Raw genomic sequence first — 26367 nt, 5'->3', positions numbered from 1 at the left:
CAAAATGGCTGCTCCCACCACAAAATAAGAAACAACCAGAAACAATGTGACTCCTGACACAGCATCACCTTTGAATTCCTGGCAAACAACAAAACCAAACGAGAATCTGAAGAAACCTCTAGATCTAACTACCAGTTTGCGGGAAGTACAGGAGACAGTGGAACATGTTAAATGACATCAGGGAATGCATTTAGCAAGATCCAAGATAAACCACCCAGTTTCTTCCATGATAATTGCAAAGTAGGGGGGAAAAGGGAGCAGAAAAATCTATAAATTCAAAAGAATTATCAATCAAATGCAATCTATAGATTTCATATGTTCTGATACAAACAAACCCATTACTGAAAAATCATTTTATAGAACAAAATACTTCCATTTGCGACAACATGAATGGACCTAGATGGTATTATGCTAAGCAAAATAAGTCAGACAGAGAAAGACAAATGCCATATGACTTCGCTTATACGTGGAATCTAAAAAAAAACAAAATAAATAAACAAAACAGAAACAAACTTATAGATACAGAGAACAAGTTGATGATTACCAGATGGGAGGGGGTTGAGGGGATGGGTGGAAAGGTGAATGACATTAAGAAGTAGAAATTAGTCTATGGCCATGCCACCTTGAACGAACCCGATCTCGTCTGATCTTGGAAGCTAAGCAGGGTCAGGCCTGGTTAGTACTTGGATGGGAGACCATCTAGGAAGACCAGGTGCTGTAAGCGTTAAAAAAAAAAGAAGTACAAACTACCAGTTATAAAAATAGTCTCAAGTGCGTAAAGTACAGCACAGGAAATATAATATTGTAGTAACTGTGTGGGGAGCCAGATGGGGTGATCACTTTGTAAGATACATAAATGTCTAATCACTGCATTGTACATCTGAAACTAATATAATATTGAACGTCAACCGAAATTGGAAAAAGTTCATTTTTAAATTTTTAAATAAATGAATGAATAATCATTTGTGTGTTTAATGGGCACAGAGTTTCAGTGTGGGATGATGAAAAGTTCTGGAGAGAGATGGAGGTGATGGTTGCACAATGTGAATGGATTCAATGCTACTGATCTGTACAATTTAAAAATACTAAAATGGTAATTTTATGTACTGTATATTTTACCACAATAAAAAAAAAATTTATGAGACTCCTGGAGAAATTTGAACACTGAATGGACCCTTGATGATATTAGGAAATTGCAATTGTTGTATTTTCAGTGTCCTTATCTTTTAGAGATTCATACTGAAGTATTTATGGATTAAATGATGTGATGGCTGTAATTTGCCTAAAATAATCTAGTAGGGTCAAAGGGATTGTACAAATGATAAAAAATTCACCAGGAGTTGGTGATTATTATAGTTAGATGATAGATACAAGGGATTTATGGTATATTCAAAATGTTCCATAACACAAAATTCTAAAAAAAAAAAAAAAAAAAGCCCCTGCTCTCGTAGGGTTTACATTTAACTGTGGGAAAAATAAACAAATAATTAAAATATATAGTATGTCAGGTGGCGATGAGTGTTATGGAGGAAAAATAAGCCAGTAATACAAGAGGAGGTGCAGGCTGGGAACATAAATTTGGAAATTTTCAGCACATGCGGGTATTTTAATCATGAGATTGGTTGAGTTCATCTAGGGAATGAATGTAGACAGAAAATAGCAGTCTGAGTTCTGAGTCCTGGGAGTTTTCAGGTGAGAGTTTAGGGAGATGAAGAGAATCCAGCATATAAATGAGAAAGAACAATCAGTGAGGATGAAGTCTCTGAATCAAGAGACAAATGTTCCAAGAAGGGAGGGATCACCTGTGTCAGAAATGATGCTGATAGACCAGTAAGCTTGGGACTGAAGATGGACTATTAGATGTAGCAATTGGGAAGTCACTGGTGATCTTGGCAGGAGTGGGTTTTGTGGAAGGCCTGAGTAGAGGAGGTTCTGGGGAGAACTGGAAATATCAAAAGCAGACAACTCTTCCAAGTACACCATACCACGCTGTAACTACACCATACATTAACTATACGACAGGTATACTTGAAAGTTGCTCAGAGTAGATCTAGAGCATTCTCACCACACACACAAAAATTTAAGTGTTACCTGTGTGAGGTGATGGATGTGTTAGTGACCTCGATCTTGGTAATCACTCTATAAAGAATATGTATATTCAATCATCACATTACACACACTTAACTAAATTTGTCGATCTTTCCTCAATAAAGTTTTTAAAAGAACAGACAACTCTTTTGAGGAGTTTTGCTATGAAAAGAGACAGAAAGCTGGGGTGGTGGCCAAAGTAGAAAGTGGGATTCGAGAGCAGGAATTTTTTTAAAAATGGAAGACGTGAAAGTATGTTGGCAGATGACTGGGAATGAAGTAGCAGAGAGCAACAATGGGATGGTGCAGGACAGAATTGCTGAACCGATGCCCTTGAGTAGACAAGTGCGACAGGGTTTAGCACACAAGTGCAAGGGCTGCAGATCTTATCCGTATCAGTCACCACTCAATCACCAGAGCATGGAACATTGCTCGGGCATGCAGTTCGTTCTCATTAAATGTTTAGTGGACGAAGGAATAGTATTCAGGTAAGCTCAAAGATGCTTTGGGAAAATGCTAGAAAGTTATTGCCTGGTTCAGACATGAGGTGATTAGAACCTTGGTTAGATGGTACAAAAAGAAAGGAAGAGGCAAATTGAGAAAAACGTACTATTTCCAAAGGAAGAAATACTAGTACTAACGATGAAATAATTGATTATGGCTGAGTGTTGCCACAACAGTCTCATGCCAGTGACTTTAAGAAAAACGAAATTTCTATGAAGGAGTCACAGAACTTGGAACTGAATCTAGAAAGCCATTCAGTGTCCAAGCAAGTTGACTCTCAAAGTCACTCTGGTACTTCCTCCATTTCTGTCAGTCAATGCTCTCCATATTCTCCCTCCATGTTCCAAGGGAACTGAGAGCCTTTCTCTGTGGTCACTATATGGGCAAACAGCCATTGGATGGTGGACCCACTCCTGGCCCAGTCAGTGACCACAGCACAGCCCAGCACTGCTTCCCCCAAGAGGCCATGGGCTGGACAGTGTCAGCTAAATGGAGAGATCATGATGCAAGGCTGGATAAAGGAGAAAGGAGATTTGAAGCTGACTTGTAGGATGGGAGGATGAAGCTATTAGAAGCAGTAAAATGGCTGGTAAGCATTTAAAAGAACTATTTTGTAGGAGGAAGGAAGATGACGTGCTCAGTTTTGAACAGGTTAGGTTTCAGAAGATGGTGGTGCATCTAAGAGACGGCATTACCGAGGCAAGAATGGAATGTAGGTCAGGACTGTATACACTGATGTGAGATTCGGTCAAGTAGATGTGATCATTTATCCAGTCATTGAGCATGTGTCTGTCATAGTTCTAGAACTATCCCAGGTTCTAGAGTTGCAGCAGTGATCAGAATAAAGCCTCTGCTCTTGCATGGCTTACATTCTAATGTCCAAGCCCTTGAAAATAAATGACCCTTTGCACAATCTCCCACGTTATTCCCTGGACACTGTGTAACCATGCAGAGAAAAAACAAGGTTGAAATCACATAAGGTGGGAAGACAAAACAAAGATGGTGAAGAAGAAAATAAGGTAGGGAGGGCACCGTCAGAAAAGAATAGGGAACCAAGAGTGTGTAATTTCATGGAAACCCAAAGAGGAGTGACTTTAAAGAAGAAATTAATGTCCAATGAGTCTGGGCTATTCATGAACAAAAAGCCATTGAATTTGATATGAGGGTCACCATTGGTCAGCTTCTAGCAATAGTTTTAGATCCTGCGTATCAGAATCACCTGAGGAGCTTTAAGACATGCAGATACCCCCACGGTCCTGATGCAATTGGTCTGGGGTGGGGCCTGGGCACTGGCATTATTTTTCAGTTGCCCAGGTGACTTAAACGTGCAAGTAGAGTTGAGAATCATTGCTTTAAATAAAGTGATTTCAGCAGTAGAAGCTAGCTTGCAGAGAATAAAAAAGGAGGGTTGTTTTTTTTTTTTCCAGTAGAGGGACTTGCAGTCTGAACATCAGACACAGATGTTTAGCCTCAGTCTCCTGCCTTGCTGTGTGATTTAACCTCCTTGTGTCTTATCTGTGAAATCAGGATAGAAATCCTTGCTGTGCCCAACTCACAGTTTCCTTGGGAGGTCAAGATGGGATAATAGATGTGAGAGTACTTTGAAAAAAAAGATTGAAGTGCTATAAAAATGTAAGATTTATGTAGTTGTCAGTTTTCCCCCCAAAGATGGCCCTAAAGATAGTGATTATCGGCTGTAAAGTCCTACGTGGAACCAGGCATCCCTTTCCACAGTGAGCTCACAAAGAGAGAGCCCTTTGATAAGTTCTCACAGCCACTATCTAAAGGTCTAATGCTGTCTGCAACTCTCGCTTGTTCACAGCTAGCCTCGCACGGGATCTATAATAGATGTCATTTCCATAGTCTTACAAAGCCTACCTAGAATTGCTAAATACACGGCCATCCAACATAAAGCGAAGGAGTTAATTGGTGCTCCTATAAAGAGTAAAAAGTAAGTCTAATGTTATAAGGTCCCCATTTAGTTCTCAATCCTACTTGTTACAGAAAATGGGGAAAACAGAAGAAAGATTAAGAAATGCCTGTGAGTGCAGGTGATGCTGCAGGATCAGAAAAAACCTAATTCCCCCGGCAAATGGGGAAGGACTGTCCAAGATCTGAGCCAAACCCAGCAGTAAAATTCAGTGACCACCATAGGGTCTACTTCAGGTACTTAGATGTCCCTATCCTTCATATACCATACGTCATGCCAGGTCTCCAAGAAAAGAAGCAATACTCTTGATTTTCAATACTCCGCAAGTTTTTGATCACAGCAAGGCAGGAGACTGAGGCTAAACATCTATGTCTCATGTTAAGACTGCAAGTCCCTCTACTGAAAAAAAAAACCCTCCTTTTTTATTCTCTGCCCTTGAGGTAGCACCTGCCTCCAGGTGAACAGTGGTACCTGTTTTGTGGCGACTAAGTTCTATAAGGAGACCTTCTTTAATCATAGATGTGAAGAGTAGTATTACAACATGCTCTCTACTCACTTTGTTGATGCTTTCCTTCGATAAAAAATACAATTCTATGTCAAGGAAATAGCGTACACAATAGTTGGATTTCTTTTTTCTAATAAGCAGCTTGAACTCAGAGCAGGAACAGAAAGATGGGCAAACTTAAACATAGGAATTAAGCCAGGTGTCAGATAACTGGTATAAGCATCAGAGATATCGAGAGAAGATCAGTTACCTTTCTCTCGCCTCTGAGCCTGCCCTGGCTCCTACTCCAGTTGCTATCAGGAAGAAAGTGCTAATTACATTCTTGATCTGCCTGTAACTCCTAAGCTACTCTCCACCCAACCTCTTCCACTTACAGAAAGACTTGCTTCAAAACTTCTCTCCTCAAAACAGAAGTACAGACAAAACACTCCCTCCTCTCACACCACCTCCAACAGGACTTAGCCCCTTTTACATGTAAAAATGTAAAACAGAAACAAAATAGGATTTTGAACAAACATATAAAGGAGTCTTCACAAGCTGACATCGATCCTCTCAAGCATTAAGAAGTCCCTTTCTTCTGTTCAAACATCCTTGTGAAAAGATAACCATGAGGAGAAAAAGGTACAGAAGCCAAGGTGGGTACCACGTCCTTGGCTCCTTTTCTAATGAGAAACATCCGCTTCACAGAAGCCCCTGTGTACGGACCCTAAGCTTTTTGCAATGGAGGCACCCAGGTTTGGTGAAAAGGGGAATAATTGTGCAGTCATTTGGTCCTATATTAACATCCTATTTTTAAAAAGCTGTTGTGAACTTGGCCAAGTTACTTAACCTCCCTGAGTCCCGTTTTCCTATATCTACAGAAAGAAATGAAAACGCTATCATACAGCATTACTGTGAACATGACTCGATGTAGAGCATGGTGTAGCACAAACTCTGCCCACGCCCCCTGAGACTGAGTTTCTCAGTGCGGGGAAGTGCAGTGAATGCTTATTCCTGTGCGTTCCCCATGAACAGAACACAAGAAATCTCAGAGAAAGGTGTGTGCCTATTGTTGGGAGAGGGGTCGAAGGCCAGGGAAGGAGATCCTAGTCAGTCCATCCTTCAGTGGTTCCTACCACGTCCTCTGTGGAAGCAGCGCTCAATAAATCAGCAAGGGTAGTCCGTTCTCTAAAATTACATGGAAATTTTACATTTCTTATTATAATACACACACAAAAAAGTGAGTTTTTCCCTGCTCTCAAAGATATGTTGTTGGCAATTATACTTTCAGAAGCGCAAGGGACAAAAACTGCCCCAAAACTCAAGATGAAAGCTAAAATTAGATTTTTTTTTTTTTCAAAATACCTCCCCTGACAGCACCTAGGTAATGTTACTGCGGCTGCTCTAACTGTGGGTGATCTCCTATAGCCACAGCCAGTACAATAAAGGGACACCAGAGACATATGATAGCTTTAAACTTAATTGTAAGATTATCTTTCAAGTAGCTTCTCCAAGTATAATACCTTAGCTTCTGGAAAAAGTAATTGCTGCGAACATTTGAAAAGTGGAAATTCTATGCAAGGACCCGAGAGATTAACACAATTGAACGTAATAGCTCCTTCCAAACCATTTCCTAGGGAGGTAGCCGCAAAAAGCCCTAAGATGGCTTTCCGGATATATTTTATTTATTCAATGAAGAAAAGGCTATTTGAAGTTCTTGTATTCCTTTCACAAAGAGATGCCTCACTGAGCTTTAAGGAAAGCATTCATCCGTAGGTGCAAAATGAGTTTTTCCTTAGCTTCTGGAAAATGTAATTGTTACAAACATCTGAAATGTTAAAAAAATTTATGCAAATGTCTTTTGTAAAGACAAAATCCTTGAAATAAATATCATTTCAAACTGGTCTCCAAATTTATGTTTAAAAAAATTAATACATACTCGTATGCTTGTGGATTCAGAATCTCCGAATGGCAATAGTGGCTATCTCTACGGATAAGGTTAGGACGGAGTTCTACTCTTCAGAGTGATTCCCTCCAGTGCTTTATATTTTTTACTATGTGTGTGTTCATATTAATCTAGCTAATCTAACTAATTAACTTAATTAAACGTGGTCTCTTCCATAGGCAAGCCAACTCATGCATCCCAGTCAAGGTGGATGATCCTTCTCCACAACCAGCACTGGAGACCAACCTTCTCCCTAGCCTGGACCCCATGTGCACTGCAGAGCAGAGATGTTCCCTGCCCTCTTTTCGCACTGAGCATCAGCTGTGCTGGGTGCTGTGTTGGCACTAAAGGACACAATGAAAATAAGATGCTGTCTCCTGGCTGTCCCCACAGGGTGGCTGGCCCTCAGTCCCCAGGCTCCAGCCCTACCCAGCAGGGCCCAGAGGAGGCCACTGCTTTTCAGATGTATCACTCTGGTCTCTTCCTCTCCATCTTTGTAATTAGATGGCTTTTTCAGAGAGGCTAGCATGCACTCTCTTCCTCAGTAATCCCGAGACACAATGACTAAAAGAGGAGATTTAAGCCGTTCTTCCTCAGGACCCTGGAATACCAATGGGACACAGTGAAGTCACAAGCTGTGTGAGCTTGACAAGTTATTTAACCTCTCTGAGCCTCAGTTTCTCATTCCTGAAAGAGTGTCTGTCCCTATATCCACAGACAGATAAAAAAGAGATTGAATGAGTTCAGTGATGTAAAATGCCTAGTATAATACCCAACACACAGCAGGTGTACAATAAATGTGAGGTAACACCATCATCATCATCAGTCGTATTAAGCGGTTCTTACTGCCAAAGGATGATGCCTTCTGCCATTCACGCATTTCCAGCAATCTGCCTCAGCACCTGTTACAAGCAGTACGCAATAGTGGAAACGGTGGGCTGCACAGTCAAAGAGCCTTTACCTTGAGCAAATCTTAACATCAGTTTCTTCAATTATAAAGTGAAGATAATTATGTCTTCCTCACTAGATCGGGACAAAGATTACCGATATATCTTAAAAAGCACCTGCTACATAAGAGCTCTCTATACCTGGGCTGTTTTCACTTTACTCCAAGGGGGCTTATCTAGTCACTGGCCTCAACATGCCTTTCTTTTCCTCTCTGCCCTCACGTATTTGTTCAGCCCGCTTGTCCCTGCCTGCCCTGCCCTGTTACCATCTCCATCTCTGGAAGCTTCCATGTATCTTTCTAGTCTCGGTTCCATCTGAAAGCTTTTGTGAAGCTTTCTTTGACCACAATGGTTTTTCCCACCTCTGAACTCATAAAGTATTTACCTTCTGTGCAGAAATAAGAGGCAGAAAACCCAGAAGATCCCAAGATATCTCCTCTGTGGTCGCTGTTAGGCTGACCAGAACTAAGTCAGGCAGGAACATGCAGAGAGAACTCCAGGCACACGTGGCCAACAGCAGCTTCCCGGTGGACTCTCCTCAAGCTCAATGGCCTATAATGTCCGTGTCATCTAGGAAGGGTCACTTGCCCTTCCGAAAGTCAACCCCCTGATGCCTTATTCAGGAGTGTCTCATAACAGAAAATGGTTAATTGGTTCACTGATAAATTATGGCAGAGTGGGGCTTCCAGCATGTGGATAGGCTGATGTACCACTGGATACATCAGCTGACATCCACATGAGCTGCCACTGTTTCTATCTCCCCAGGGGCCTGACTCCAGCTGCTCCTACATCCATTCGATGCAAATCAGATTGTGCCATTCCCCCCCGCACACGCTGGATGGTCTGAGCAGAGCTGCTAGAGAATACAGCCAACTCCTTAGCATCTCATCCAGGACCCTTCACAATCTGACCCCAACTCCCTTTTTAGGCTCTTCTTTTGTGGCAGTCACCTCATGCCTCTCGCTGTTCCCCAAGCCCACCATCACCTTCCCTGCCTGCTAGTCTCCCCTCGACTTGGAATGTCCTTTTCCAACTTCTTTACCTAATGAATCCTACTCATGCTTTAAAACCCGGCTCAGATGTTGCCCGCTGGGAAGAATCCCGCCAGACGCTCACAGGCAGAATTCATTCCCCAGCTCTCTCATTGGCCTTCTGTTATGGAGTCCTTCATGTGGGACCACCAGTATGCTTACTCCTCGTTCCCCGACAAGACCAGAAGCATTATGAGGTCAAAAGTGATTTATAGCCCCTCTGTCTGCCCAGCATGGTGCCTGATAACCAATACGTTTTGTTTAATGAATTGAGGAAAGAAAACAGAAATAAATGAATGAATCAGCCTGTTTCTAACAAAAGACCATTCTTCCCAGCCTTCCCCCTCCACAAGGGCAAGTTACTCTTGGTAGGTACACGTTGGTGAAGGACTACACATGGCAAGAGTCATGTTCGCGAAAGGTAGGCACTCATGGGCTTGGGAGAGGGAAGTGCTTGTGTTCAAAATAACAGTTTCCCTAGAGGACAGTAAGTCACAGGGGTCTTTCTTTTCTGTATTTCTTGTTTCCACCCTCATCTACTCTTGTACAGGTCTGATTTCCAATGAAATTTGGTGATATTTTTTAAATTTCCTCATTACTTTTTAATATGCTAAGTAGCTATAATCCCAGGTGTGAAAAGTCCCAGCCCAGTGGCTGCTGCTGCTCTTTGAAGCACCATCCCCAGGATTCTTCCTTCTGGTAATTACGGAGCAATCCATTTTCACCTCTAGGCCTGTGGAAAGGATTCCTGCGTGCCTGTTTATTTTCTGGCTAATTTAGTTCCTTTACATCATATGACTTTCGATGACCCACATGCAATGTGGGAATTATCGTCATAGGACTTCCTTTAGATGATTCACGGAGGTGTGCTAAGCGGAGGTAATATATCAATTGTTAAATCCAGGCAGAATTAGTTCATATCATATGTCCCAGGAAAGCCTATAACGCAGTTTTATAAAGAGAACTGAAGAGCTTCTTGATCTTTGCCATTTTCTATAGGAAAATGCCTCACCAAGTACATTCTTTCTTATGCATTTTGTAGTGGGACATGTATGGGGTCAGAGAAAGACACTAAAAACTTGCCCTAGATGTTTAGCTCATTATTTATTAACTGCTTAATATAGACCAGAAGCTGTGTCAAGGCTTTTACATACCTTGTTTAACATTCCCACAACCCCTGGGAGGTTTTTATTCTGGTTCTGCAGAGGAGGAGCCTAAAGCAGAGAGGTTGATAACTTATCCATGGTCACATGGCTCATGGGTGCCAGAGTAAGTTTCTGAGGTCCAGTTCACTGGCTCTGAGGCCTGAAGATGTAACTGTTACACTAGGCTCCATGGCTTGTGCCCTGACTTCTTGTTCAAGAGTTTTCCCAACATGTATAATTCCTAGACAGCTCTCATAAGAGCTTACTCCCTTTGGCATTTTACTCTATATTCATATAATCTTCTCATTTAAAAAAAAAAACCTACAATAGTCTACGGCCATGCCACTCTGAACAAGCCCAATCCCATCTGATCTCAGAAGCTAAGCAGGGTCAGGCCTGGTTAGTACTTGGATGGGAGATCACCTAGGAAGACCAGATGCTGTAGGCGTAAAAAATAAAAAAAAATAAGAGATTGTAAGCTGACAAGGTCCTTGCAATTGTGAAGTCAACCAAAGGTTGCCTCACCTAATAAAAAATAAATAAAAATAAAATAAAAAATACTATAATAATTACTCAAAATTATAGTTCAAGTTTTCATCATGTACAGACATACAGATCTTTTCTAAAGTTTCATAAATAAAATGCCTCATGGGGAAAAGATTATTTGTGTCCTCTTGACCCACATTTTTAGATTTTTGTATAAAACATCTTCAGTGGGTGCAGAATGACCAACTTCCTTTGCCACTGGAAACAGACAATGGCATTCTGTGTGTTGCTGTCCATAACCGGACAGATGTGTTTCGCAAGGGCGCTTATTTGGTCCTCATTATTATCTCATGAGGTAACGAATGATTACCTCATTTTGGTAATCATTTATTAAGCACGCCCTCTACGTGAAGCAGGTGCTGGGCAGTATCTGGAAATGGAGGAAGAAGACATAGTCCTGGGTCTGCAGGAGCTCACAGCCCAGGAGCTCACCCTTCGAGGAAGTCATAGCCCACAGACTGACCTTAGCATTAGTTCCAACAATGCCAATAAGGTGAGAAGTTCAAGAGAGAAAGAAATCAAGACCAACTTGGAAAATATCAACTTGCTTTGTTAGAAAAGGCCCTTGAAGGCCAATTTCTCATCTCCAGGAACTTTTATTAGTGCTTATTGACCAGTATTGAGAGGACCAGGCCAAGGGTAAAGCTAAGGAGGAAGAAGTCACAAGTTAATTGCAAGGACCAAGCTAAAGAAACGTGTGGGCTGCCTCTGAGTATCCAACATCCTGACCGAAAAGATTAATTTTTATTTCCAATGGATATTAAAACAGGCAACATATGAATATGCGCAAACAAATTGAAGGTCAAGCAACCCAAAGTGTTAGGCAGTGAGCTTCCCTTCCAGCCTTGGAGGCAGCCTCTCCTACCTGGTTCTTGAGCTCCCTCAAAAAAGAGTTCTGTGCATTTATAATAGATACGGTTTATAATGCCTTCAGCTTCTAGGCCTCTCAGGACTAGTTAGGTGGCCCATCCCCAAGGCCTGGCCACAGGAATGGGTCAGAAAAGTGGGGAATGAAGAGTTAAATCAGGGAGAACTGCTCCAGGCTAGGTGAACTCAGGGGCAAGCCCTGTTGACCACCTGCTATGTGCTGGAACTGAGGATGGGCCAGGAGCCAGGGCCTCCACCCTCACGTTCCCTGCACAATTTTACTAGGCACTCCCCATCTTTTAGAGAGATGCAACATATGTAGTAGGCATAGGAGGCAAATAGGGGAGAGATTCTGAAAAATTCCAAGGTTTTAAATACTTACAAGGCAGGTTGGGCCAACCACGGTATAGGATTTCCTTGCTGGGGTACTGGGGAGGGTGCTACCTTGTGGGGCCCTGGGCGGTGCCTTGGTGGTGAGGAGAGACGCTTTTAAATGTCTGCCTTCCTAAAACCACTCTCCCTGCATCTCAGAAGCACTCAGCTGATGTGTATCCTCCAGGACAGTAAATCCACTTATTTGTCTCCCTATTCTGTGATATATTTATAAAGTAATGAATGGTCCATTAAACGAAGTTTGGGCGTCGGTCTGCCCACAGCCACCTCCTCGTGAGCACCCTCAGCAGGGGGCTGTTGATGTGGGCTGCAGCCTTCCAGCCTCAATTCCCCTCCCTCCACCACCTCCCCTCCTTCCCACCCTCTCCTGCCCCTCCCTCGGTTATTTGGGAGATTAGAGTTCATTAATTAAATCCTGCGCTTAGATCGAACTGTAACATTATTCCAATCACATTTATCTTGCAGGCGGCGGAGGAGATGGCAGCTTCGTTGGAAACGCGCGGGGGAGCCTGAGCTGGCAGCTGGAGACGCACAGCGCCGCGCGCTCCATCGCCGCGCCGCCGCGCAGACCCTCCATCTTCCTGCTCAACCTCCAGACCCCGCTCGCCCGGGCCTTGTGAGGCGGGGGCGGGTCTGGCTAATCTCTGGGGACCCGGTCCGCCCCCACCCCCACCCCAAGCCTCCACGGCTCCCCCGCCACACACGCTGACACGCGCGTGCGAACACACACACACTCACACACACAGACACGCCAGCGAGCTGCTGGTCGCTCAATGGACCGATTTCCCCGCTCTCCCTGATCCCAGCCCAGCCCGGGATGAGAAATTGCAAAATGGCCCGGGTCGCCAGTGTGCTGGGGTTGGTCATGCTCAGCATCGCCCTTCTGATTTTATCGCTCATCAGCTACGTGTCCCTGAAAAAAGAGAACATCTTCACCACTTCCAAGTACGCCAGCCCGGGGGCGCCCCGAATGTACATGTTCCACGCGGGATTCCGGTGAGTGCGGGCCTCTGAGTGCCCTCGGGCATCTGGTTTATGATAGGGGGCGGTGGGAGGGAGGTGTTTGGACTTCTACGAGACACTTTGGGCAACATAACTGCGTGGTCCTTCCACTCTTCCGATTCTCCCTCCTTCCTCCCCTTTATTATTTTTTTAACCCAAAGCCCCTAAACGCCTAATTTTATCCTAATACATGTGACTGCATTTCTCGTATTCTTCCTCGGCATCCCTTCCCCCATTTCCAAAATGGGAGTAGGGTTTAAGGAGAATGACGGTGGAGGGAGAGGCGGTGTGTGTGTGTTGGGGGGAGGGGAGGGAACGGGAGATGGACGTGAGGTGAGCGCCTTCCGCGCGCGGAGTCCGCAGACTCCAAGGCCGGTTCCGCATGGTCAAGGGTCGATTTAATGGCGCAGGCGCCGTACTCTCTCTGCGCGCTCCTCCACTCCTCTCCCTCACCCAGCATACCATCAAATGATGCGCGGGTCTATTCTCACGAAGCCCCAGGGGTGTTCTACCTCGATCCTTCCACGCTGCCACGTCCCCCTTTTCCGGGATTTCTGCAAGTCCCCCGCCTTCTGCGGGAAGCGAACCTCCTAAGGGCCGCCTACCCTCCCCCAGGTCCAAGTCTCCGCCGGGAGCGAGGCTGGACTGGGCAGGCGCCAGGCGCAGCTCGGCACAGCTCGAGAATCCTTGCCCCTATATTTGACCCCCTAGGAGCTGTCCCAGCAGGGCCTCCTAATGGACGGGTGACAAATACAAACTGCAACCTGTGGTCCAAGCCGGGCCGGAGGTGCAGAACCTAGAGAAGCCCCACCTGGGTAGAAGAGTGGAGCTGGCCGGCGGCTTCCGGGGGTCCCCAGTAAGACGACAAGGAATGAAATCAGCCCTAGGCTGGGTAGGAAGAGGTTAAGGCAGGAACCACCCCCAGCCTTATCCTAGGTCTCCGGTTTCCTCTGCCCTTTCTCCAAAAATCAATTCACCAGGACTGCTGGGGCGGCGCGGGCGCTGTCCCTGGTGCTGACTCCCTGGTCCTCACCACGCACCACGCACCGGGCTCCGGCAGTGCCCGGCTCCCGCCCTGCTCTCCGCGAGACGGCCATTTTATGGTCTCTCCCGCACCCAGAGGGATGGACAATGGAGACGGCTTTCCCTAGTTTTCTTTCTTCCTCCCGGTGTGTGTAGGGAGCAGAGAGTGGACCAAATAAGAGAGGTCTCTGGGGCGGGATGGAGCCTGTGCGTGTGCCAGCTACCCCGCCCCCAGCCCGCTGAACTTTAATGGCTACCTTGGCTTCCCCCGAGCTGAGGCCAGCACGTTTGTTCGTATACTCATACTCCTCTCCAGGTCACAGTTTGCGCTGAAGTTTCTAAATCCGTCATTTGTGCCCATTACGAATTCTCTGACCCACGAACTCCAAGAGAAACCTTCTAAGTGGACATTTAATCGGACAGCGTTTTTACATCAAAGGTAGGACAGAGGGAAAAGATCCAAACGGTGTTTTTGAATTCTGGAGCTCAAAAAACAAAGTAATCCAAAACAACAAAATTCTATCCCCCACCCCCTAGGTGTATTTGCATTGTCTTCCTGACCTGACTGTACAAAGGCCGATTGATAGATAACCTTTTTTATGTATGTAGTGCCTTCGAAAATAAAAAATCAGGAAGACCAATTTAAATGGAAGAAAAAAGATATTTCCAGTATCCTCCCTAATTTGGGCTTAATTGAGCACCATAATTTCTGTATTTAACATGCATGGCTAACACTGCCAAAGCCATCTATTAAAAATTAAAGTTAATTGTAAAAATACCACCCAATGCATTTTCATTCCCCCGCTGAAAAATTTTTGAAAAATTAAGTAATATTGTCTCATTGAAACAAAATACTATAATCCATCCCTATAAAATTAGTACTCACAATCTTGGTCCAAATATATGCAGGTATTTAAGTATGGTTTTATTTTGGTTTTGCCTATGTGTTTTCATTAAACCTTTACAGCTTTTAAAATACTGTACTAGCTACCCAACATCATTTTTATTAGTTGTCTTGTAGCAGCCTCATTTATACGTGAAGGAGCTAATGAGGTGGGGGGTGATGGGTTGAGGTTTTTTTGTTTTGTTTTGTTTTCTGTTTGAGGTGGGGAAGAAGGATGAGATTTATTCAAATTTATTTATTCTCCTCAGTGATTCTGGGCTACTCTTAGCAGCCCCAAATAAATCATTACTTCTTCCTTCTTGGTAGGATTATTATGTTGTGAAGTGGAATGTGGGCCACCTAGTGTATTCATTAGGGGTGTGAATACTTATTTTAAATACTTATTTTACCAGTCTATTTAGGAGACTGTGTTTTGGTCAAAGCATTTCTAGTTATTTCCCTCTCTTTTATTTTAATCTAATGACAGAATTTAAACAAATTTGGCAGATATCCATGGTGTCATGAAAATGCTGTTTACTTAAAAAGCTGACATCCAGTCATGTGATTATGATTAAAATTTTTAAAACACTGTTTAATGAGAAATTAATCTTTGACAATAATTAATTCTAAAATCCTAGAAGTGCCTTATTTTAACTACTGGGTTTTTAATTCAATACTAATTTTATAGGCAACCCAGAAAAATTTAAGGGGTAGAACACATTATATCTTTTCCCAAAACATATTTCTAACTCAGTAAAAATGTTCTTCCCATACTAGTCCATGTGACCTAAATGCTCAGCCAGAACAATATTTCTTTCTCAAAACTTCCCTCTTTTTCAGTCTATATGTTAGGTAATCTTTAATTAATTTCCCCAGCGTCATTTTAAACCCACTTTACCTTTGTAACAGCTTGTAAAGAATAGTTTTGGTAACTTTGGAAGTTTTGGATTAAAGCTTTCACTTTATGTTGTTCTATACTTTGACAAATGAAGTAATTTATGAAAATAAAGTACCAGGTAAAGTGATGATATGCAAAGCATTTAGTTTCAATCCTGCTAATTTTTTTTTTAGGCAGAAGACAAAAATTCAATGTAATTTCTTAGAATTGGAGAATAGCAAAGTAACATATTACTGGTCTCTCTTAAATATTTTAAATAGCTCAGACTTGAAGAGATGCTTAATTTTACTTAAAGTTCAATATGAAAGCAACCTGAAATTAGTGCTGAGTATCACCCTTGCCTTGTTATTCTCTGAATTCTTAGAATATATGCACTCTTTCAGGATTTACAATAGCCTCATTTTCAAAGGATTAGGTATCTCCAACTAATTGTGTTTCTATATAATCAAGTAGGAAAATATCCCTGTTTCATTATTCAGAGGACTTTAATGAGATTACCTCATTTCTATTAAATATTCAACTACACTCACTGCTATTACCATTTTCATATTTTAATAATAGATAGTACTATACTGACTCATACCTATTTGGCTCTTATTTGGACACCAGTGATATTTGATATTCCTTGAACACTGCAGTCCAATAGCAAACAAGTAGTCCCTAGTTACAAACTCTAAGTCACCAGTGTTTGTACATTAATATGAGCTCTTTGGGGCCTATATAAATTGTCTTCCTGTATTTTCTGACACAATTTGGCCTGTACCTCCCCCATGATCAAATACACTCTTCATGTATAGCAGAAAACCAGAGAATGGCAGCTAAAACTGTAAGTTACAATGTTTGCAAACCTTGAAGGATTACATCTACAACTTTACTGAGAGATTAGCATGTCTGTAGATTCTGAAGCAGTCTTCCCCTCACAGATCACAATTACTGTGTATGTATAATCATTCTTAGATTCAGTGTACCTACAACTCTTGTCTGAATGAAATAAATGGCAGCATAAGCCATAAGATGGAAAATCAATTTTGAATGGAATGCATTTAATGAATTTCTTTTTATTTTAGGCAAGAAATTCTCCAGCATGTCGATGTAATAAAAAATTTTTCTTTGACCAAGAATAGTGTTCGGATCGGACAACTGATGCACTATGATTATTCCAACCATAAATATGTTTTCTCTATTAGCAATAACTTCCGATCACTTCTTCCAGATGTGTCACCCATTTTGAATAAGCATTATAATATCTGTGCTGTGGTTGGAAATAGTGGTATCCTGACAGGGAGCCGGTGTGGACAAGAAATAGATAAGTCAGATTTTGTTTTCCGTTGCAATTTTGCCCCTACGGAGGCTTTCCAAAGAGATGTTGGAAGGAAAACCAACCTTACCACCTTCAACCCCAGCATCCTGGAAAAATATTACAACAATCTTTTGACCATTCAGGACCGTAACAACTTTTTCCTAAGTTTAAAAAAGCTCGATGGGGCCATTCTTTGGATCCCTGCATTTTTCTTCCACACTTCAGCAACTGTTACCAGGACGTTAGTTGACTTTTTTGTTGAACACAGAGGTCAGTTAAAGGTCCAATTGGCTTGGCCTGGAAATATAATGCAACATGTCAACAGGTGTGTATATTTTATTGCTTTTAACTCATACCCCACCAGATGGCAAATCAATATTATAATCTCTTGGGGGTGGGAGCTTTCTCATTAGTTAGCTGTTGTGGTTAGCTTAGTACTTTAGGTCAAACTCCTATGCTTTGTAATGAATGAATGAATGAATGAATGAATGAATGAATCGTTCTAGGTAAGAAGTTCAATCTCCTACCCCCAGCTGGTAACCAAGTGCCGAGTTGGGGGACTGGTGGTTCATTAGCCTCCCCTCTCTATATTCCCTGTCCCATACCTTGGTCATGGAAATCATCACAGATCAAGAATATTCTTTAAATGGGTAGTTATGCCTTGATTATGCCAATGCACAATTAGACAAATCAAGAGATTTTTTTAAAGATGCAATTGACTTAAAATGTTTTTTGATATTTGGTGCTTTATAGATGTTCAAGATCAGACAACCACCTAGATAAATCATAAGTTATATAATCTGCCTTTATAATTTTGGATTTGAGTGCCAAAATATATGAAAAGTATTTTATGAGCTAATTGCTAGCCCTTGTAATTTGATAGACAGATTGTCCAGAAATGCAATTTTTTCATCTAGTTTGATGAGTCTTAACTCTGGCTGTATATTAGAATCACTGGAATAACTAAAAAATATTGTTCCTAGGCTCTACTTCAGGAGATTCTAATGTAATTTGTCTGGTGAAGGGGGTGGACGGGGCAGGCACTTGGTATTTCTTAATAAATCCCCAGATGATTCGAATATACATTCAGAATTGGGAGCCACTAATCCAGGGCATTTTATAAAGCAAGATTAATTGTAGGATTTTTTTCTTTAAATCATCTGAGGAAATTGCCTCAACTTGAATTTTCCCATTGCAAGTAGCCCTAATGTCCTAACGTACTGTCCAGATATTACTACAAGTTAGAGTGGGTTCTGGGAGGCCTAGTAAGAAGGGAATGCTAATGATTTTTATCCCGTAGTAGATTATTCCTATCCTGTAATCCTCTAAAGTCTTGCAAATTTAAGATCTGTTTAGTTGACCCTCATAGAAGGAGGAATCATCATCTAATAAACTGGTATGTATCTAACAGGTAGAGTGACGCCGTCATTTATAGTCCATACTGGAACTTTTTCTTTAAGAGAAAGAGGATGCTATTAATAATTACAACAGGGATAACAGACGAAAACTGAGACTGTCCCAGTTTCCCAGGTTGTATGGTTACCTTTTTAAGAGGTAATGGAGCCCAACTCCTAAGTTTAAAGATGAATTGACAGAGGTACAAAGAACAAGAGTTATTTGCCAATGTCACTACTCCAGAGGGGCAGAACCAGAGTGAGAAGCCAGGCCGCCTACTAGCCTGTCCTGTGATCCTTTGACCTCATCATTTTGCTCCCCTCTTGCTTTACTGAAGTTCAGCTGTACAAAAAGAACTATCATTAGTCATTCCAACTCTTTCGGTTAAAATATTAAAACCAAGACTGAACTTTTAAATTTCAACTGGAATGATTATCTGTAAGCCTTCAAGTGAAGAAGGCACTGCATGTGCTTAGAAACTTCAGGAAAACAGCCTTTGTGGCCTGCCCTGTCCCCAGTCTTTGAGAAAGCCCGGGGAGTTAGCCATAGTGCCCCACAGCCACTCAGGCTTGAACCAAAAACATTGGTTCAATGGAAACTAAAAGGAAATACCATCCGTAGAAACCGGATTCATAACCGGTTTAATTCTGCCTGTACAGCCAATGATAAACTCATACACACACGCACACACTCTCACACTCACTCACACACCACAGCAGTCTCAAATATTTGGCAATGTAAATTAGAAGCCTTCAAAATACTATCTAAATATGAAATAAGCTACAAGCATAACTTAGCTTTTTTTTAAACACGGAAAGGGTATAAATACTTTTCTTAGGTCCTGACATGCTAAAGGAAGGTTTGGGAAGACAGAGGAGCAGGGAACATAACTTTTTACAAGAGAGTAGAGAAAAATAAGGCCCCACAATCTTTCTATACCCAGAAAGAAGGATTTAATCTCTAGCTTTGGGTAAGGAGGTCTCCTCAGATTAAACAACCTCGTCCCACTTCCAAGGGCCCTTTGTGTACAAAAAGTGAAGTAATTTTCATTGGTGGGCTTCTGTGGTGTCACCATTGAGCCAAGGCCACCACTCTCCAGGACAACCCAGAGGCAGGTTCAAACGTGTGCGACCTGTTCGGTCGCACAGAAGCCAGTTCTCAGAAGGGCACGGCACTTGGTTTAATAATCTATTATCTCCCTCTTGAAATTCTCAATAATTTTTGAAATAAGGACACAGATTTTCATTTTGCGCTAGGTCACACAAATTATGCAGCCAGACCTACCTAGAGGTGTTTTGTGGTCTAAAAGATAGATTCAAAGCAAGTACTGTCTAAGTTGCTTGGACAAATTCACCGCCCTGCCCAGTTACAATGACCTAGCTGACTGAAACAAACACTGCCCTCTGAATCCACATGTATTTGTTGTTCACAGGTACTGGAAAAACAAACATTTGTCACCCAAACGTCTGAGCACAGGTATCCTTATGTACACCCTTGCATCAGCAATATGTGAAGAGATCCACTTGTATGGATTTTGGCCTTTTGGATTTGACCCCAACACAAGGGAAGATCTTCCATACCATTACTATGACAAAAAAGGAACCAAATTTACCACCAAGTGGCAGGAGTCCCACCAGCTGCCTGCTGAGTTTCAGCTGCTGTACCGAATGCATGGGGAAGGGCTCACCAAGCTGACTCTGTCACACTGTGCCTAAGAACTCCAAACAGAAAGTGCCAAATGGCTGTTTAAAAAGTGCCCCAAATCAAATCGAATAGTTGTCAGAATAGGACCCTAGAGAATTTCTTACAGTGATTGTCTGCCATTTAAGGAAAGATATCTTCTCTCCCTCTTTTGCATTGCTCTTTTAAGGGTCTTAGGGCAGATGCAATGAAGCCACATGATTTAAACTTGATAGAAGGAATGTTACATTTGGAACATGCTGCTAACGAAATGGTTTGAAGTATTTTCATGTTTGTATTTTAATACTAAATTGCCTCCCATTTTTTATGAGGACTAGAGCTGTAGTTTCTGCAGCTTTGCTCAGATACAGTCCTCATAATGAGAGGCCCCCTAGCCAATTTGGGCAGGATTTCAGTTTGTCTTAGTGGGATCAGACTCTTCGAAATGGAAACATAACTAGTTGCATATCATCTCTCCCTCTCTGCCTCAGCCTCTGCCTCTTATCTATCGCCATCTTTCTCCCTACAACCAGTCCCCTTACCCCATCACCATGGAGTTTAATAATTTGCTAAGAATCTTATGGAATTAGCTTTGCTTGTATGTGTTGCATCTGTACTTGATGTGTTTAAGGCTCTGAGTAACTTTGATGTTTCATGGCAAACCGCAAATCATGACGGATCTCCTTATGATTACTTTTATAAGAAATGTCTCTTATGAAGTTCTCACTAGTCCAGACAGTCATTCTATAGCACAGTGGTCCTTCTCTGGTGGGTGGCATATAATGCAGTGAATCTTTCACTATCACAAAGAAAGCCTATTTTGTGGGTGGCATCACATCTCTTGATGTGAGTGCTATTATGGCAAATCACTGTTGCCACATGGGCAAGGGCATTCTAGCCTCAGTTTAGTGCCTCCCACAATCGCTACCCAAGCACTGGGCTGAGAATTCTCTCAGAATATAGAAACAATGAGTCAGCTTAAGCACCTGGGACATATAGAGAAGGATGAAGAATGCTTAGAAGTTCTTATGGATCCTGTATACCTTAAAGTGTTGTAACCACATTGCCGATTCACAGCCTTTGAGAACCAGCAGGATTTGAGCACAGTAGAAGCTTAGAGGTTGGCCAGGCTGGGCCCCCATGTGACAGATAGTGCTCAGCTGAGGTCATCTTCAGTATCCTTGTATCTGTCCACCAGCACCGCTCCAGAACCATTCGTTTCCTTCAAAACAATTGTAAATACTGGCTATTCCTTCTTTCCACTGAAATCAGATCTATGTACCTACAAATTAAGCATTTCAAAAGGAAAAGCCATTGTGTGGTGGCAAGATCTGGCACTAAATAACTCTTGGAATTTGAGATGTGTAGACTCGCCATTAAGGAATTAGTTGGCCATTCTCTTGTTTATTATTTCAGCCTTAGGAATAGAAATCACATCAGTCCCATCCCTGGCTTTTAACTGAGCAGCACTTTGTTCTTCCAGTTCAGCCCAAAGTCTGGCCAAGTTGATGTTAAATTTTAATAAGAGTTTCTTTCTTCTTTCCAAATGCCAGTCAAGCACAATTATAATACATTCGGGTGGGGTAGCTTATTCTTTTCCAGAAATCTTATCTGGATTGCTTGTAATGTTATAAATACTGTTGAAAATAATTGCTGTAGATCAGTAATCAGCTCATTGCCATTCTTTGAAAAGGTATAATCATGCCTAAAATTAAACCAAATACAATAAGGAAGACACAGTCCTTATGCTCATGTTCTGCCTGGTTCTAACAAGGAGTTGTCGTATCGTATTCCACTTTTTTTCAAAAAGCTAATCAGAGCAGCCTACACAGATCCAAATATTAACTAAGGGAAAAACACCTATACAGGTTCAAACCTGTTACCAACTGTAACACATATTACAACATAGTACGGGTGGAAATCATCCAAATAGATGGGAAGAAATAGGAATAGATATTTCAAAGTCAAAAGCACTGAAACAGCTCAATATTTGAAATAATTAGAAGGGGAGATGTTAAAAACATTTTAAAGTCAATGGCATAATTTGCTGGGCATCAAAACCACACTATGCTGTTCCCTGTCACTTTAAAGAGGACAGTACCACAGTTCTCATGCTGTGCTGTTAGGATCACTGCAAGATTGATAACTGACAGAAGTGTTTAGTTGGCTCTTCCTAAGCACTTAGTTCATTTGGTTACAGCTAAGTAATATTAATGCCAATATTATACCGGCCAGAGTTTGACTCTAGAGTTTTAATCCCCAATGTGCCCATTAGATTTCACTAAATAGCCATGCAGGCTAAAAAAGCAAAAGACCAGAATCCCTAGAACCAGTTAATTGGTCTATGGTGGACCAATTAGATCTCATCATTATGCCAAGTGTTTGTTTATTTGTTTTAAGTTCAGGGAGATTTTTTAAATCTCATTTCACTCTTGGCTCCATCTTAATCTACAAGAACTCAGAATGCTGAGGAAAATGGACTTGTCTCCCAGAACTGGAAGGGCTTAGAGATCAGGCTTACCTCCTGTTCCAGGCAGAACTGGAGCTGATCCCTTTTCTTTAAAAATATCTGAAGAAAACCCCAAACCCTCCCATAGTGGTTACACAATTCTCATAATTTATAAATTATTTATAGTCTGTATCCCTCCTATTGCAAAAATTAGATGTAATATGCAGGTAAAGCATTTATCTCAGTTTTCAGCATGTAGTAATTAAGCATTGAATATATAGCAGCTTTTACTGTTATTTTTATTGTTACTTATGCCCTAGACCTGCAGTTCCAGCATAAAGAAAAACAGCCTCTAGCTGATCATACGAAATCTTGTTTTTAAAGACTGTTTCAAAGATTAAACCTGTATGACCACTGTCATGACTAAAAGGGTCAGTGGGTCCCATGAGTCCTGCTAAGGAAGGCAGTGGTGTAAGTAACCAGAACTTCCGGGCCTGCATAGTCAAGAGAAGTGAACTGGGCAGACAGTTCTGATTCAGCTACAGATACAGACTCCTGGCTTTTGCACTGCCCTTGCTTTATTGGTCTAGGTTAAGTGCATCCTTTTGTCAGAACCTTTTCTCTGAGGATATTCACAGCAGAGTCCACCCTCAGCTACTGGAATATATTTCACCATAAAGCCCCCAAGGCTGTCTACATATGACACCAATACAAATGACCAATTCAGTTGTAGAAGGGGAAAAAAAACCCACAGACATTCAGCAACCTGCTTAATGCTAGTCCCTCAGTTTTCATCAGTTGTTCTGAATGTCATGTGCAGACGTGTAGTTCCAGGGGAGACAGAGTTAAAATGAGATATCAAGAATGCCTCCCACACCCAGAAAAGCTTTCTCATATTTGATTATTAAACATCTGTGGTTCCTCCGCCTTTGCTTCTGTGTCTTAAGTGCCCTTGACCTTAGTAAAAGTGCTCGTATTTAATAGTGTTGTGTGCCTAGCAGTGCTGACTGTGACCACTGTGCCATCTGTCTCTGACCTTGATGTCCGGCATCTGACCATGGGGCTACCAGCCAGGATGTGCAAAGGGAAAGGCTGCCCCAATCCCCTTGTGCCCAGGCCTCTAGTAATCCACGAATGTGAATTGCAGGACTAACCTATTTGGTGGAGAAGCCAAGGAATGGAAGAGCACTTCTTTTGACTTTGGGCAAGGTACTAATTATTAGACTCTCAGATAGCAAAGAGGTGTTGACCTAAGGCCAAAGGAAGCAGGGACAGAATTGTAAAACCCTGAAACATTGAAAATGGAAGAGCCTTTGAGCATCTTTAGTCCTAATTCCTGACTACAAATAAGAAATGGAGAGACGGAGAGGCTAAGTGATTTTCCCAAGATTGCACAGGTAATCAGTGGAGAAATTAATGACTCTTCATCTAGTACTTCCTTGTCTTAGCATCAAATGAAATGGGCTCAAAGGGAAAGTGATTTGGGATTGAGGTTCACAAGGCACAGAAAATAAGTTAGAAAGGCTGTAAAAGAGGAAAAAACGATTCTCCCCCCTACCAAAAAAAAATTATTTCTCAGTGCAAAACAATAAAGGGGATGCTTGTCTAGGTATACAACCATCCACTGAAAATAACATACGTTCTACCCCGAAATGAGAGAAAACTGTCTTGGTAAATTATGATTCTGGTAATCTGGTAAATCACAATTCAGTACTGACGGTTCACAGTTGAAAGCTGGAATCTTAAACAATTTAGTCATCTTAATAAAACCTTGTTTTAGTATTACGTATGCATAATTTAAAAGTTGAATACTAAGAATGGCTATGTACTTCTCTACATGTATAATTTTCAGCTGGGGCCCCTGACGTAAGAAATACCTTTTGTAATGCCTCCCACATTGTAAGCAATTCCAACGGTAAACTTTGCATTATTGCATTTAGTTCAATATGCTAAGATGTACAAATAAAAACGAATAATTTGGGCTAGGTCTTCATGTGCAGAATGACAGACAGACTAAGCAGTTTTCTATATAATTCTGGATCCCTAAATCTTTTCTCTCCTAATCGTGTGAATGTGCCAGACGAAAGTATATGTTTAGCCTTTACTTGTCCCTGAATGTGCAGACTGTTCCTTTGGTTACAGAGAGAGTTGGGGTTATGTATATGTGGCTGAAATAACCAGAGAGAGCATTACAAGTCCTGGAACTTAGAGGTCCTGGGTCACCTGATTGCCCTGCCTGGGCTCCGTGGCCCAATTAATCAAGGCCACAGGTGAGCTGGCACCAAGGACCAAAATGACTTAATATGCCTCTTTCACACTCGGATTGCTTTGCCACAGCAAATTTCAGAATATCAATCACTATGATATTATGAGTATTTTTTAAAATTTCTTTTTATTGTGATGACTTATTGATGATATATGTGTTTGAATAGATATTTTTTTATCCTTAATGAAGCTCATTCTCTTGTTGATTACAATGGAATCACAGTGAAGAGCCTATCATAGAATAAATGACTCCAATTTAAGATTACAATGGGGTTATAGGGTTAGGACCTGGATTATGCTACTGATCCACCCGCAAACAATGCTGTATGACATGAGAAGCTCTTTAAAATACAATTCTTGCTCCTCACCCCAGACCTTTGACTCAGAATGTCCCAGGATAGACTCAGCTTACAAATCCCAAGTGATCCTGATGTGGCTGGCATTTGGGAACCAACAATATACAGCAGTCATATATACCATTATGACCAAAGTAACTGAATGCTTATTACTCCTCATGCAATTAGTAGCAGATCTGTTCCTTTAAGTTATCATGATACACGGCAATAGAGACATAGCCTTAGTGACTCATTCATTGAACTGTTTTTGGCTGACTTGGCCAGTCACAAATCTGTAAGCAAACAGTAGCTGGTTAATTTAGTCAGAATGGATGCAAGCCTGGACAGAGAGTGGGGAGACAATCGTTTTAATATATTTTACCCCAAAGCCAGCTCTTTATATTTCAAACTAAGAGGCAGATCTCAGGTCATTCATCTTTACAAACAGAGAAACGGGGAAGTTAAATGATTCATTCAGATTCTACTTGGATGTCATTTCCAGAGCCTAAAATATTCCCCAAAGGGTCAGATTTTTCAACCTCCAGATAATGCCCAAAATACCAAGGTCTTCAGGTTAAAATGAAACTAATCAAAACAAAACAAAACAATTCAAGGAGCTAAAATTCTAAGACCAACCAAGTATGTGAGAGGTGGTCAGTTGGCACTGGCTGCCTGGGGCCAGCCTCTGTAGAATAAGATGCCACCATCCTAGTGAAGTTTTGGCCAGGCTCCTTTCTATAGCCGTGCACATGCAAAGCCTTTCATCATTAGAGATATTAAAGGGCTCCTTTGATTTCCCTTCTGTGGGATCCAAAGACAATTTTAGCTCTTTGGTGTGCTGCTAAATGTTTAACAACTGGCTCTGGAGAATGATGGAGCTCTGATTTGCAGCACTTGCCGATTTCTGTGGTGTAAATACTCTGATCATAGCCAATTCTAAGCTACTAAGTTGATGTCAACCAGCTGAAAATATACCTGTTTTCAAAAACAGGATTGAGCTGGCTCCAGCACAGCACTGCCTGAACAGGAGAGGCTAGCAGTGGCTTTGGAGGAACTCCCAAGTGCCCCCTCCCCACAAGGAGGCATTTCTACTTTGGTTAGTTCTACTAATTTTTAGTATATTATTGGGTCCCAGAGGCTAAGGACCTTAAGGTGTTCAAAATATTTCCTAGCCATGTAACTCTTAGGAACCTCTCAACAGATTCCTCAGTATCTTAGGAGATAACTAGCCATGCCTTGTCTATAATTTCTAAGGGT

The 26367-nt window shown here is 41.8% G+C and overlaps 1 protein-coding gene and 2 pseudogenes across 1 annotated transcript; all 3 read left to right on the top strand.

The window, feature by feature from the left end:
* Window positions 1-605: 605 nt before the first annotated feature.
* Window positions 606-724, top strand: LOC111740357 (annotated as a pseudogene).
* A 9679-nt stretch (window positions 725-10403) lies between these two features.
* LOC111740373 lies at window positions 10404-10522 on the top strand (annotated as a pseudogene).
* A 2055-nt stretch (window positions 10523-12577) lies between these two features.
* Window positions 12578-20586, top strand: ST8SIA3 (ST8 alpha-N-acetyl-neuraminide alpha-2,8-sialyltransferase 3). Its single transcript, XM_011361107.1, has 4 exons — window positions 12578-12876; window positions 14222-14344; window positions 16754-17311; window positions 19814-20586. Exons 1-4 carry the CDS (start codon window positions 12698-12700, stop codon window positions 20094-20096), a joined length of 1143 nt encoding a protein of 380 aa, XP_011359409.1. The 5' UTR covers window positions 12578-12697; the 3' UTR covers window positions 20097-20586.
* The last annotated feature ends 5781 nt before the right edge of the window (window positions 20587-26367 follow it).

This window comes from Pteropus vampyrus, unplaced genomic scaffold, assembly GCF_000151845.1.
Source record: "Pteropus vampyrus isolate Shadow unplaced genomic scaffold, Pvam_2.0 Scaffold62, whole genome shotgun sequence".
Classification (NCBI taxonomy): domain Eukaryota; kingdom Metazoa; phylum Chordata; class Mammalia; order Chiroptera; family Pteropodidae; genus Pteropus; species Pteropus vampyrus.
The sequence above is the reverse complement of the archived record's forward strand: the minus strand, read 5'-3'. Positions and strand labels throughout refer to the sequence as shown.